This window comes from Panthera uncia, assembly GCF_023721935.1.
Source record: "Panthera uncia isolate 11264 chromosome A1 unlocalized genomic scaffold, Puncia_PCG_1.0 HiC_scaffold_16, whole genome shotgun sequence".
In the NCBI taxonomy this organism is placed as follows: domain Eukaryota; kingdom Metazoa; phylum Chordata; class Mammalia; order Carnivora; family Felidae; genus Panthera; species Panthera uncia.
Genome location: NW_026057576.1, coordinates 64,198,868 through 64,211,872, shown reverse-complemented (window position 1 = coordinate 64,211,872; position 13,005 = coordinate 64,198,868). Strand labels below are relative to the sequence as shown.

Here is a 13,005-nt window from a genome sequence, read left to right as displayed (position 1 = left end):
ACAGATGCAGCAGGGAGAAGGCTTATGAGAAAGTTAAGGGTGACTTTTAACTGGGGTCTTGGGATCGTGCAGTTCAGTAATTTATTTTTGAAACGTTGAATGACCAGTGATTTTTCAGTGCTTTTGGGCATATTGGCCACTTAACTTTATAAAAATGATGTGTCCTTTTTAAATGTCTTTCAATATTTGGAATTTGCCTTTAGGCATGCACATTTTTTGGTGGCCCACGTCTCTGTCTTCTGCATACATTTGTCCCTCCTCAGTCTTAAAATTGAGACCATAGGAAAAGACAGTCCAGGAGGCTCTCTGAGTGTCATTCTTCTTCGCGGCTTGAGAAAAGTTTACCTCCTTAGTCTTCTCAGGCTTTTGAGAAGAGAGGAGGAATAGTCCAGCCCCAAGGTCAGGCAAGGCAGGCAAGATTTGAGGCTGGCGATTCCCTCGAGCCGTACTTGGATGCCTGTGGAAGAGTCCAGTCTTCTCTGATTCCCCCATCTGTGTGCATCTCGGTGCTGTACCACCTCTAGTGTCTGCTGTCCGTGTTCTTACGGCCTGGGTTATCAGAGCCTTCCAGAAGAAAACGTTAATGGCCTACCTAAGGTTATGCACCAGATTCTCTCCTGAAACCCAGAAGGAGGCATATATTGCAAGAGTAATTTAATTGTGGCTCCTCCTGAAGCACATGAATAGGAAGAGCTATTTAAATTAAAATCATTTTATTATGACGCACGTCACAATGGGTTTCAGGTTATCCTCCCCTTGCAGTTAATAACGAGGTTCTGTGAGGCATGTAATCCTGATGCACAGACAAGATAATGTGGGGATTAGCTGATGCAAAACCATAGGCATCTCCTCAAGAATAAAGGCGCCACTGGGCCCATTAGTTTACATTCTCTTTGGACAAAAAACAGGATGTCCCCTTTGCACATGGGGACAGATTCCCAATCCAAGAAAACTGTTCTACAGAAGGAGGAAATATCCTGGCTTCTTCATCAGTGCAAATGGGAACATACTTGAGAGTTTGCTTTGAGTCACAAACGTCAACTAATCGTCCTGTTGGTGTTTTCCAGTGTCACACCAGGATTGATAATAAACTCACATCTCTTGATATAAAGCCCCTCAAATAATTATATCCTTGTTTTTCCTGTTTAAGCAGATATTACTAGGAAAGCATTTTCAAAAACCAAACCTTCATTTCTCTTCTTCAGTTTCTTCTTAAGACGACACACTTCAGCAGTTTCTTCTCTTAGTGCTCAGTGGTCCGGAAGACACTGGGGGTCAAACTTTGTAGGATGGAAAATTAATAGATATATTATTTTGTAAACAGGCATCTGCAACCTTCGTGTTAATGATTATAGTGAATTCTGGTTTTTATATTTTAATTCTGTTTTGGAATTTAGCATCGAAATAAAATGAAAAGAGGCTACAGTAATAACATTCACTATTCTGTAATATTTAGGAACCTGTTTTATTCACTGGAACAATGAGGAAAAATCTGGATCCCTTTAATGAACATACAGACGAGGAACTGTGGAGTGCCTTAACAGAGGTAACTTATAAAATGCAATTATTTTAAACTTGTTACCATCAGTATATATGTACGTACTTCTGGAACATTGCAGGTAGTTACTGGGAACTTAACTGGTTTAACTGACTGTCGACCACCCAGGAGAACATTGATGACGTGGATATACTTAAAATGTATGTATTGATGATGATGCGAACCAAAAATGAAGTGTCTCATGTTTTCACAGTTAACTTTCTTCCTAGAATGCAAAGCAACTAGATACGTATCTTACTTGTCTTCAGCAAAGCTTGAGGTTATATTTATGGATTCAAGTTTTGGTGGCCAGTTAGCCTGCAACGTATATTTCACTTCTCTGTTCTTAGGGGGCACCCACTAAATAGAGACAATCATGGTTTTTCATTATTAACTGAAAGATAAATGAGCTCATCCTAATGAAATGCTTTGAAGTTTTATAAGAAAGTGTTTGTAAAGGTAAATAATACAGCTAGAATGTGTAATAATTATTTTTGACAAATGTGTCATTTTAATGCTACCGAGTAAATGTAGGTAACAGGACCCTGGAACTTTTGCTAAGTTTTTATACCAATATATTCATCTCTAGAGGATTTTCTATTATTTGTGCAGTGTTTCCATTTGGATCATCTCTTTGAAATTCCCTGCCCTTGCATGGAAGGGCATGGAAGGATATTGGCTGTTAAGATGCTGTTGGTTTGTATATTTTAACACTAATCGTTCTGTGTATTTGCCCTCATTCTACAATTGATTCCAAGCTCCCGGAAGTCAGAAACCACATCATACTTCCAAATCTTAGACTTCTAATCCCTCATGGGACCTAGCTCAGTCTTTTGCTTTTAAAAAGTCAGCCCTTAAGGGGCACCTGGGTGGTTCCATCAGTTCAGTGTCCAACTCTTGATTTTGGCTCAGGTCACGATCTCACAACTGTGTGCCAACACCGTGGAGCCTGCTTGAGATTCTCTCTCCCTTTCACTCTGCTCCTTTCCTGTTCTCTCCCTCTCTCTAAAAAATAAATAAATAAACATTTAAAAAGTACCTAATAAATAGGTACTAAATATTTGATCTTTTCTTTTTGGGAACGTGTGGCTTATTTCTTTTTAAAAAAAAATTGCACAGATCCCAGTGACTGATCACTCACGTTGTGGCGGTTTTGCCTCAGTGTGTTTATCATTTAGTGCCACCCTTCCAGGGAACACTCTGAAATCTTTCAGTTTATAGGTGAGCTGTGACTGTGAGCGGGGAGAGTTGGAAGCTCGACGGTTTCCTGCCAGTAATTCTGGTTTCTGAAGGCATGTCAGTGCTGAGTCTTTACACACCCACCCTGCTTTCCAGTAACCGAAGGGATTTTATTTGCCTAAATTGGGCCGGATACTTCACTTTGTCCTTCCTACTTGAAAGCACTTGATCTCTGATTTCAGTTAAGTTTGTGAGTCTTTCTCCAGTGAAATTCTAGAAGAGGAGGTGTGTAGAACAGCAGTTAGCCATCAAACCTAGGGAAAAATAGGACGATCCACTGCTCTTGAACTCCTGTGATAAATTTAATGGTGTAATTGTGGCACACCTTAATAAAACAGGAATTACTGGCAAATCATTTTTCTCTTTGTTTCAGAGCTTGAGATCTCTCCTCATAGATTCCCAGATAGTAAAATTACTCTAGAAACACATTGTCCCAGGACCATGAAGAAATGTTAATTAGGAGACAAACCATATAAAATCTTAGAACTTTGATCATCACTTGTATTTCATCTTCTTTCTTCTGCCAAAATTAAAATAAAATTTAGTAGCCTGCTAGAATTCTAAAAGTGATGTGTTGCAAGTGGTAATGGTAAAATTTACCTTTATTTTCAACTGCATTTGTAACTTCCTATAAATAGGAATAAACATGATGGTTTAACAAAGTGAAGTGAGTGGTTTTCGTGTGTTGCTTATGCAGCTGACCTCATTGCTTCGGCACTGCCTCTCAGAGTGAGAAGTCATGCCGGAGTTGTATTGCTCTAGGAATTGTTTCTTCGTGACGTGTGTATGTTTTTCAACGAAAGGTTTGGCAGATTTTCTTAAAACTTGGATATATCATTGTATTTTACAGTATGATTCCAGCTGTTTCAAGCATATATAGATTCTGGAACATGTACCTGATAAAGGCACCAAAACATAAACCTTGCTTATTTGGGGAGTAATGATAAGTGATTTTTTTTCTTTTCCTCTTTGACTTTTCTGCATTCTCCAGATTTTCTCTCATGCACCTTATTGCTTTTATCATCTGGATCATACTCCTGGCAGATGAAATGCAATAGACCTTTTCACAGTCATTGTAAGGGTTTCATGAGCCTGCTCAGGGAGGTTGGGATCATTCTGTAGTAGGTCAGGGACTCTTCACCTGGATTCCTTAGAATCTCCAGGCCTTTACACTATGGAATAAGAATCTTCCCTAAAAATTGTACCCATGGTGTAGTGTATGTGCATTTACCTGGAGAGACGCCATACAGAGGATTCAGCATACAAGTCTAATGCCATTCAGATTCTTCTGGATTTATCCTATTCAGTCTACCCATCGTCTCCGTGGCTTGCTGCATCCCTTTACATCTGAACCTGAGCATCATAACCAGTCCTGCTCTTTAACAGATGGCAGGAGACCTGGTATCTTTGGCAGCTCCCTATAAGGTGGACTGAAAACCCTGGTCAGCTGGTCTACAAGTGATGCCAAACTGGAAACTGGAACCCAAGTTCACAGGGTCGGCTTGAGAGCCAGTAAGAGAGCACTACTATTTTCTCTTCTTTAAGAACTTGAATTAAAAGGAAAAGATGCTTTTTTTTTTTTTTTTTTTTTTTTTAAGTCTTCTTAGCTGTGTTTTCTCCTCCTCTCTGGATGAGTTGGGTGTTCAGAAGGGAGACAGTTGGCCATCTCATCCAGGCTCTTTTTTCATATATTGACAAATAGCCATAAACCAAAGAAAGTTCATTAGAAATTAGTAGCAGTAAGGGCACTTGCAAAGCACCAGCAGTTCCTAAATATAAGTAATGACTAGAAATGAAGCAGTTTATTAGTCAAGGGGCAAAAGATCATACCAGATAAAACTCAGAAATTCAGCGGTATGTTACTTCTTTAAAAAAAAAAAACAAAAAACAAAAAACCAGCTTTAATACTGGGATATGCGACCAAGAATATGGTACATTGGGGCACCTGGGTGGCTCATTTGGTTAAGCATCCATCTCTTGATTTCGGCTCAGGTCATGATCTCACGGTTCATGGGTTCAAGCCCTGTGTCAGGTTCTTCGTTGATGGTGTGGAGCCTGCTTGGCATTCTGTCTCCCTCTCTCTCTGCCCCTCCCCTACGCTCTCTCGCTCTCTCTGTCTCTGTCTCTCTCTCTCTCTCTTTCAAAATAAAGGAACAAACATTAAAAAAATTTTTTTAAAAAGAACATGGTACATCATGTCAGAACTGTGGAGAAACCGTCTAGTTACATTCAACACTGATGGTATCTCTCTTAGAATACAGGTACATCTCATTATACAGGAAGCCAAGACCAAGAACTCTGAGCATCAGCAGTGTATACATGGGGAAATGTAATTCAGCTCTTGCTTTCCTGACATGTTGCATTTGCAGTTTCCCCTGGGCCATGTATTTTGGTCAATGGGCTCCCCCTTTACTTCATTTACTCTTGGCTTTCTTCTAGCAAAAGCCCTTGTCCACCTGTTGACTGCATTTCAGTGTCTCTCTTCTCTTTCTAGCCCGCATCAGCCTTTCTTCTTTGAAAAGTCAGAAAGTTCCACGGAACGTGGAGATCATTGACATCTGTGTTAACCTCCTGTGAGGGTGCTGGCACCTGGTGGATTCAGTACACATAGTATATGATGATAGAAATGGATGTCTTATAAATTCAGTGTATTATTTTCAATTTTGCTGTAATTAATTATTTTCCTAAGCTTAAAAATCTGAAGTACTCTATACTAAGATAAGTCATTTTGAATACCATTATTTGACCTGTTTTCCTTAAACTATAATTTTTTTAATTAAATGCTTTGTACATTTTAAAATATTTCTTAATATTTATTTTTGAGAGAGAGAGACAGAGCATGAGTAAAGGAGAGGCAGAGAGAGAAGGAGACACAGAATCCGAAGCAGGCTCCAGGCTCTGAGTTGTCAATACAGAGCCTGACGCGAGGCTTGAACTCATAAAAACTGTGAGATCATGACCTGAGCCGAAGTTGGATGCTTAACCAACTGAGCCACCCAAGCGCCCCATATGCTTTGTACGTTTTAAAGTACAACGTTATGATATCTTGAAGGTACATAGTTGTAAAGAATACATTTCTTTTACAGTGACACTTAGTAAGAAAATAGTATTGTATAGATAATCTATATGGATATATTTTCCAGTTTTTATAGGAACACATGTCACAAAATGGGATACACTTGTGGCTTCATTCACACATCCAAAAAGTACCCTTCAAGAGAGCTTTTTAGAGAGGCATCCTTATAGATTCTAGAACCCCTCCAGTCATTAAAAGAGACAGTAACTCTCTTGGAGTAAATCTCAGGAAGAAGATGGAAAATAAAACCAATGCATATGTAACCAAGTTTCTGTGCTGATATAGGTGAAGAAGAAAAATAAAGCAGAACATGAAGGGATGGTAACTGACCACATTATGGATAGATGATACCTATTGATCTCTTAGTTTGTATCAAACACTGTTGGAAACCCTACACATACTGACTCATTTTCTATTCCAACGTTAGAAGGTAGACACCTTTGGAATTATTACAGTTTTATTTAAAGGTCAAGAAGTTAAGATAGAGAAAGTTCAGGAACTTGCCCAGTTGTCAGTACTCATGCCTAGGCAGTCTGTCTTCAAGGTCCCAATTTTTTATTTAAAAAATTTCAGGGGCACCTGGGTGGCTCAGTCAGTTAAGCATCCAACTCTTGATTTTGGCTCAGGTCATGACGTCACAGTTCATGAGATCAAGCCCCATGTCACTGACAGCACAGAGCCTGCTCGAGATTCTCTTTCTCAAAAATAAACAAACTTCCCCACTCGTGTGCGCACTTTCTCTCAATAATAACCTTTAAAATAAAATAAAAAATGTTAAATCACAAGAAAGTAGAAGTAATAGTATCATGAACACACATGTACCCTTCACCTAGATTCACTGGTTAATATATTGCCACATTTGCTTCCTCTTTTCTGCAGTCTCTGTGGTGCTCAACTGGTGGAAAACAAATTGCAGAAATTTTCATTATAAGTTGCAATTCACCCTTAGATACATAAATATATACCTTATAAGATTAAGGACATCCTCCTACATAATCCTTATCTCACTCAAATGGAACGGTAATATTCTACTATCAGATAGGTTTTCAGATTCTCCAGTTGTAACTCCCACTTCCTGTGTTCTGCCTCTCTCGCCTTTTTCTCGGTTCTAGTACTTAATTACAACTTGAATGTGTGAAAACACTACAGAGGGCCTTCATGTTTGTATCATTCTTATAATCAACCCTGATTCATAAATGAAGAAATGTGTGTCTCAGAAAAGCCTGTTTTCTGGGAAACCTGTTTATTCTTCTTCAGGCAGATACGGACAACCCAAAGGAGGATCAAAAACCAGACTAGTGGTGAGCTGTCATCGGAGTCAGGAGCAAGCATGAGGTTCTTTCTTCGAAGTCAGGCTTATACAAGTATTACAAAAGTCAGCTCAGAAGGCAGAGCTGATAAAAGCCTTGGTCAGTTCCATCACCTGGGCTATAGATTGATGAATGGGTGTCATAAAAAGAATCACCCATGAGCCCTCCTACTTGTAGTGGAAGAGGTTGACTAAAGGGACATCTTCCACTTCATAATTTTCAGTGCAAGGACTGGCCCCCACCACCCAGATCTTCCTCTTTAGATTTTATTTACCTTTCATGCTAATGCTGGGTACCAATACTGTATTTAATCCTAACTCACATTGCCCATTTCTGGGGATTGGACTTTGATCAAAAGCACAATAATCCCATTCACAGAAGTACTTTCAGCATTTAGGATGTTGTAAAAACACTGCTCACTCACCCTTGTGTTTTGTCATTTGACATTGTAGTTCTGTGTCCCTGCTTATTGGCCATCACCCTTTCATCCGTTGGTCTCTTAATTTGAAACGTATTTATTCTCTGTTCTTTAACTCCCTAGTGGAGCCTGAGTTTGGTCTTGTTCTATAAAATTTTCCCAAACGAGTATTCATTGAGCTGAGCTCTACCACTGTGTGGTTTCAGTTTATCTTTGGTGTTTAAAAATAAAAGTTTGTTTTTTGGAACTTACAGTTTTATGAAGATAGATTAATATAAGCACTATCTAAACTCATAGTCTGGGGGAAATAAGATGTGATGTTGTGCCCTATTTTTCATGAGTTTTCATTCACTGCAGAACATTTACGAGATTGAAGTAAATGAACTTGACTGGTCTAGCAGAATGGATTAAATTTGGGAAAGAGCCATCCCCCAAATAGGTTCCAGGTTTGCTAATATATGAGCTGTGGTTTGCCATTGTTTAATTTTTTTTTTAACTTTAAAACCTTCCAAAATGGTAAAGTGCTGACAAGATTATACCTTTAGAGAACCTTGCTTCTTGCAATAATTAAAATTTTTTTTTCTTCTCTTTAGTGTACTAACTCCTATACAAAATGTATTTTGGGAAGCTTGACTCAACCGTAGCAATCCTTTTAACTTTTTTAAATGTTTAGACTACATTGAGAAAAATGGCTTCATTTTTTGAGCGATTTCCTTAATTAATCCCAAGGGGGAGGTTCCTTGTGGGCATCATGTGGCAGGGATGGGGGACACTGAGATGATTTCTTTTCACGAACTTTATTGAGAAATAATTTTATATGCCAGAAAATTCCCTCATTATAAGTGTGATTCAGTGATTTTGGTAAATTTGTAGTTAATCATCATAGCAGTCCAGTGTTAGGACATTTCTGTCACCATCCCAAAATTCCCTCTTCTCTGTTTACAGTTAACCCTCTGCCCCAAGCAACCACTGTTTTTTGCTTTTTGTCTTTGTAAATTCCTACTGTTACCTTTTATCTAAAAATTATGAAGGAGCATTATTAATTATTCCGTATTTTACTTTGAGAATAGCATTATTTAACATAGTACATATTTCTCAATGCATGAACAGATGATGCCTGCTGATGGCAACAGAGAAGAGTCTTGATTCCCATTAAGCTTGTGCTCCTGGGGCACCTGAGTGGCTCAGTCGGTTGGGCTTCTGACTCTTGGTTTCAGCACAGGTCATGATCTCACAGTTTGTGAGTTTGAAACAGTAGGAAGCCTGCTTGGGATTCTCTCTGTCTCTGCTCCTCTCTCTGTCTCTACCCTGCTTGCGGGTTCGTTCGTTCTCTCTCTCTCTCTCTCTCTCTCTCAAAATAAATAAACCTAAATTTTTTTTAAATAAAACAAAATAATTAAAAATAAACAGGGGCACCTGGGTGGCTCAGACAGTTAGCATCCGACTTCAGCTCAGGTCATGATCTCACAGTCTGTGAGTTCGAGCCCCGTGTCGGGCTCTGTGCTGACAGCTCAGAGCCTGGAGCCTGCTTCTGATTCTGTGTCTCCCTCTCTTTCTGCCCCTCCCCTGCTCATGCTCTGTCTCTCTCTGTCTCAAAAATAAATAAAAACATTAAAAAATTAAAAAAAAAAATCCATGTGCTCCTAAGTCAGAGAGTAGTTCTGGCCTGAGTTGACACAACCATCTTTAAGTAGACAGTAATTAGAAGTAACTCTCCCATTCACGTGACTGGACATGTAAGATGTGTAGGAAGAACTAGAACTTCAGAGCTCTTGTGTCTGGTGGGCTTGTCTATGTCATTACTACTTCGTTTAGGAAGAAGTCCTTTCTGCATCCACAGGTGCAGCTTAAAGAATGCATCGAAGATCTTCCTGGCAAATTGGACACCCAATTAGCAGAATCAGGATCGAACTTCAGTGTCGGACAGAGGCAGTTGGTGTGCCTCGCGAGAGCCATCCTCAGGAAAAATCGAATATTGATCATTGATGAAGCAACGGCGAATGTGGATGTGAGGTACAGAACCGGGGTCCATGAACCTTGGAATCCAAACTTTAAATGTGGTAAATGGGAAACATTTAATGATGCTGAGAAATGTTTCCAGGTACTCTCTTTGTCCCAAAGATATCATTGGTAATGTTAATTTTGGAAAGCAGGAAGAAACCAAAAAGAAGTTATATGGTGATAACGATATTATTAGGCATCCTAAGACAGCTAGATTTCCTCAGTGCTACTCTTGATAGTTTCAAGCAAGTGGAGGGAAGCATATTTAACATCGTCATATGCAAAACAGGAAACTTCTGAATAGGTTTTCTTATACTCAGTTTTTTAAGAACTATCTCATGTTTTTGATTTTTAAAAACATTATGAAAATGTCATGATTGTTTTAGGGCTTAAGTCTGCTTCTCCTGTCTTTACTGAACTAAATCCAACTTTTTTGGTTCCAGAACTGACGAGTTAATACAAAAAAAAATCCGTGAGAAATTTGCCCAGTGCACTGTGCTGACCATTGCACATAGGTTGAACACCATTATTGACAGCGACAAGATAATGGTAAGACCCTCACCTGTGACTTTTCAGTTTTTTCCATTTATGTTCAGTTTTTCAGCTTAACCTTCCTTATACAACCTGATAGAAACCTCTAATAAGTTCATTTTCTGTTAATTTTTCCTCTCATTCCTGATAGTGACTCAGGTACTTAACTGTACCTTCATAATGTGCTATTAAATAAACTAATGATTTCATATTTGCATATTAAAAGTTTATTTGAATTGTTCTTTTCCTTTAACATGGCCAACCATGAAAATCTTTCAAATTCAATATCTGGCCTCTTCTTACAGAGGGGTAAAATAGTACTTCTCACCATGTCACAGTTGTTTCAGTATTTTGGATTCTCTTAATCAAAAAGTTACCATTTCATTTAGGCTGCCAGGATGTTATTGGGTAAATTGCAGAATTTCTTGTCTGTCGGGATGTTCACAAGATGCACTGACAAAGGGGAGTCTATGAGGGGAGAAGCCGTAGTCAGAAACACAAAGTATTTCAACAGAAAGGATTTAACGTAGGAATTGGAAAGCTGGAAAAGTGGAAGAGAAAAACTGGGGTAATGATTTTAGGAAGCAGGTACTGAGCCCCAAGACAGATCTCTAGAACCTGAGAACTCAGAGGAAAGACCCTAAAGACTCATGCTCAGACCTCCAAGGAGAGTCACTGCCCAGCCACTGGTTACATTTGTGAGGGACTACAATGAGACTAGTTCTCAATGTGTGTTCTAATGAAAGAAGCGGGGGTGGTGCCAGGTCCCGGGCCCCAGGTGATGTTGCAGGAGCAACATAGGCCACGGTGACCATTTGCTCTGTGTCACCTTCAACACCCCCTTCCCCAAGTGCCCCCTGCTAGTGGAACCCAACAGAGCACCAGCTGGCCAAAGCTCTCTGGAATGTGGTTTGCAGAAAACAAATGAGCTGAGAGTGTAGGAAAAATGGTGGATCTGGGGCTGAGACTAGGTGACCAAGCAGCAGGTCTCTTACACAGCCAGCACAGCCAGGGACTACACACAAGGCAGGCTTCAAGCTTTGGTCTCTGGAAATCTGTCCAGTATCTGCCAGGTTTGATTGGCTTTTTCTTTTTCTTTCTTAGTAATTCAGTCCTTCCTTCCTTTTCTTTTATCCTCCCTCCCTTTTGTCTCACCCTATCCTATGTTTTTTCTTCTCTTTTCCCTCTTTTGCTTGCTCAGTTTCAGTTATCTTAGGATGTGGTTTTATGAAATGATAAGGAGGCCATGCCTCAAAGGAAAACCCTTTGGCTACAAATAAGCCCAAGGAATGCACGTATTATTTTCAGGGTAATTCCCAGTCCATGGCAACAGGCTGATTTTCACCTGTCTCATGGATGCTGACCATTGTTACCAGACACCACAGTATCTGGTGGTGCTTTGATTAGTGGTGAGGAAGTAAATAAAGAAGGCCTACACAGCGTGTGAGAGGCAACAGATAGGGTTAACCAAGTTTTTGATGATCTGTACTAAACAGGTTAGTAATCAGTAATAAGCAGTAATATCCAAGCTTCCTTATGTCCAGTGAAAACAGAGATGTCCCTTTTGACTCTTTGGGCAGTTTCTGGAATATTCCCTCCCACCCCGTTTCACATGCATTGTCAGACGGGATCATCAGTGGGGGCAGTGAGAAGATAACCGGACTCTCCACAGTGAAGCGGTGCCTTCAACCTTGGCGCTCCCCAGGCCTAGACATTGTGCAGGAATGAGCTCCGACGAGGTTGACAACAGGAGCTGGGTGTTCCCAACCAAAGGGATGCTGTAGGCTTCAGGCAGCATGGCTGGTGTGGACTAGGACACCTAGAACTAGGAAGCAAGCCACTCCAGCAGACTTTTGTGAGTGACCATGTGACATTCCATGATGGCGGGACAGTGACTCTTAGATTCCAGAAACGTTGTGTGGCATTGGTAGCATCCTTATTCCTTCCGTTTGAATGGAAACTGGAAAAATAACCTTTGATTTCTACTTGCTACCTGTCACTTTGTTCTTGTCTCTCGGCTTTGTATTTCACAGATGGTCCCCAGAAGCCTCCTTTTTCCGCAATAAGTGAATGATGCTAGAATTTTCCCTGTTTGAAGTGCTTTACCAGGCTTTGGTTGCAGTGGCAGAAAGCTGGCTTAATCTCCAGCTCAGTGAAGAGCACCGTCACATCAAACCTTTGCTCCTAAATGTACCGTATAGATTTATTTCAAGGTTTTGGTATTACAACATTTTGGTGGTAGTAGCTTCTTTTTATCATCTCATTCTTAGAAATACTGCCACCTTGGGATGCGGGATCGTTTAGGGAAACAGCAGAGAAGGACAGAATTTGACAGACTCGTCAGCTGGTCATTCCTAAATCTTGTTTTTGGTCATTCCTAAGCCTTACCCATTTGCATTACCCATCAGCATTTGACCCACACATGTGAGCTTGAGTATCCCCTTAACCAGTGTGCCTCATTGCCGTTAGCAAAGTATGTCTGTGTGTTTAATGCTTCCCTTATGAGTATCTCCTGATAAATTTCAAGAAGCTTAGATTTTTCTCTCTGGGCCAGGGGTCTTTGTCCAAATCCTTAATGTGGTTTTGCAAAGCAGTTTACAGCCCCTCCCATCCTTTCGAACCTGGCCCTGCTGTGTTCTCTTTCTTTCCTTAAAGAGAGAGTTAAAATCGCTTATTAAAACTGTCGGTTGTCTTTTGGTTCAGCTGGATGTTGGTGGCTTAGACTAAGGCGCCAGCAGTGGAAATGGTGAGATGGTTGGATTAAGAGCAGGTAAATGACGATGTGATGGGTGGAGCCTGGGGTGTGAGGGAAGGGGCCTGAGATTTGGAGGAGTTGGGGAGACTGAGGGAGAAGTCAGTTTGGAGACAGGAAGCACAGGGTTCCTTTTAGAGT

The 13,005-nt window shown here is 40.2% G+C and overlaps 1 protein-coding gene across 2 annotated transcripts in view; it reads left to right on the top strand.

The window, feature by feature from the left end:
- Positions 1-13,005, top strand: part of ABCC4 (ATP binding cassette subfamily C member 4) — a 260,291-nt gene that overhangs the window by 227,041 nt on the left and 20,245 nt on the right. For both annotated transcript variants that reach the window (XM_049647145.1, XM_049647146.1), the window contains 3 exons: positions 1,457-1,546; positions 9,421-9,593; positions 10,025-10,130. In XM_049647145.1, the coding sequence (XP_049503102.1) occupies positions 1,457-1,546; positions 9,421-9,593; positions 10,025-10,130 (369 nt within the window). The remainder of the gene's footprint in view (positions 1-1,456; positions 1,547-9,420; positions 9,594-10,024; positions 10,131-13,005) is intronic.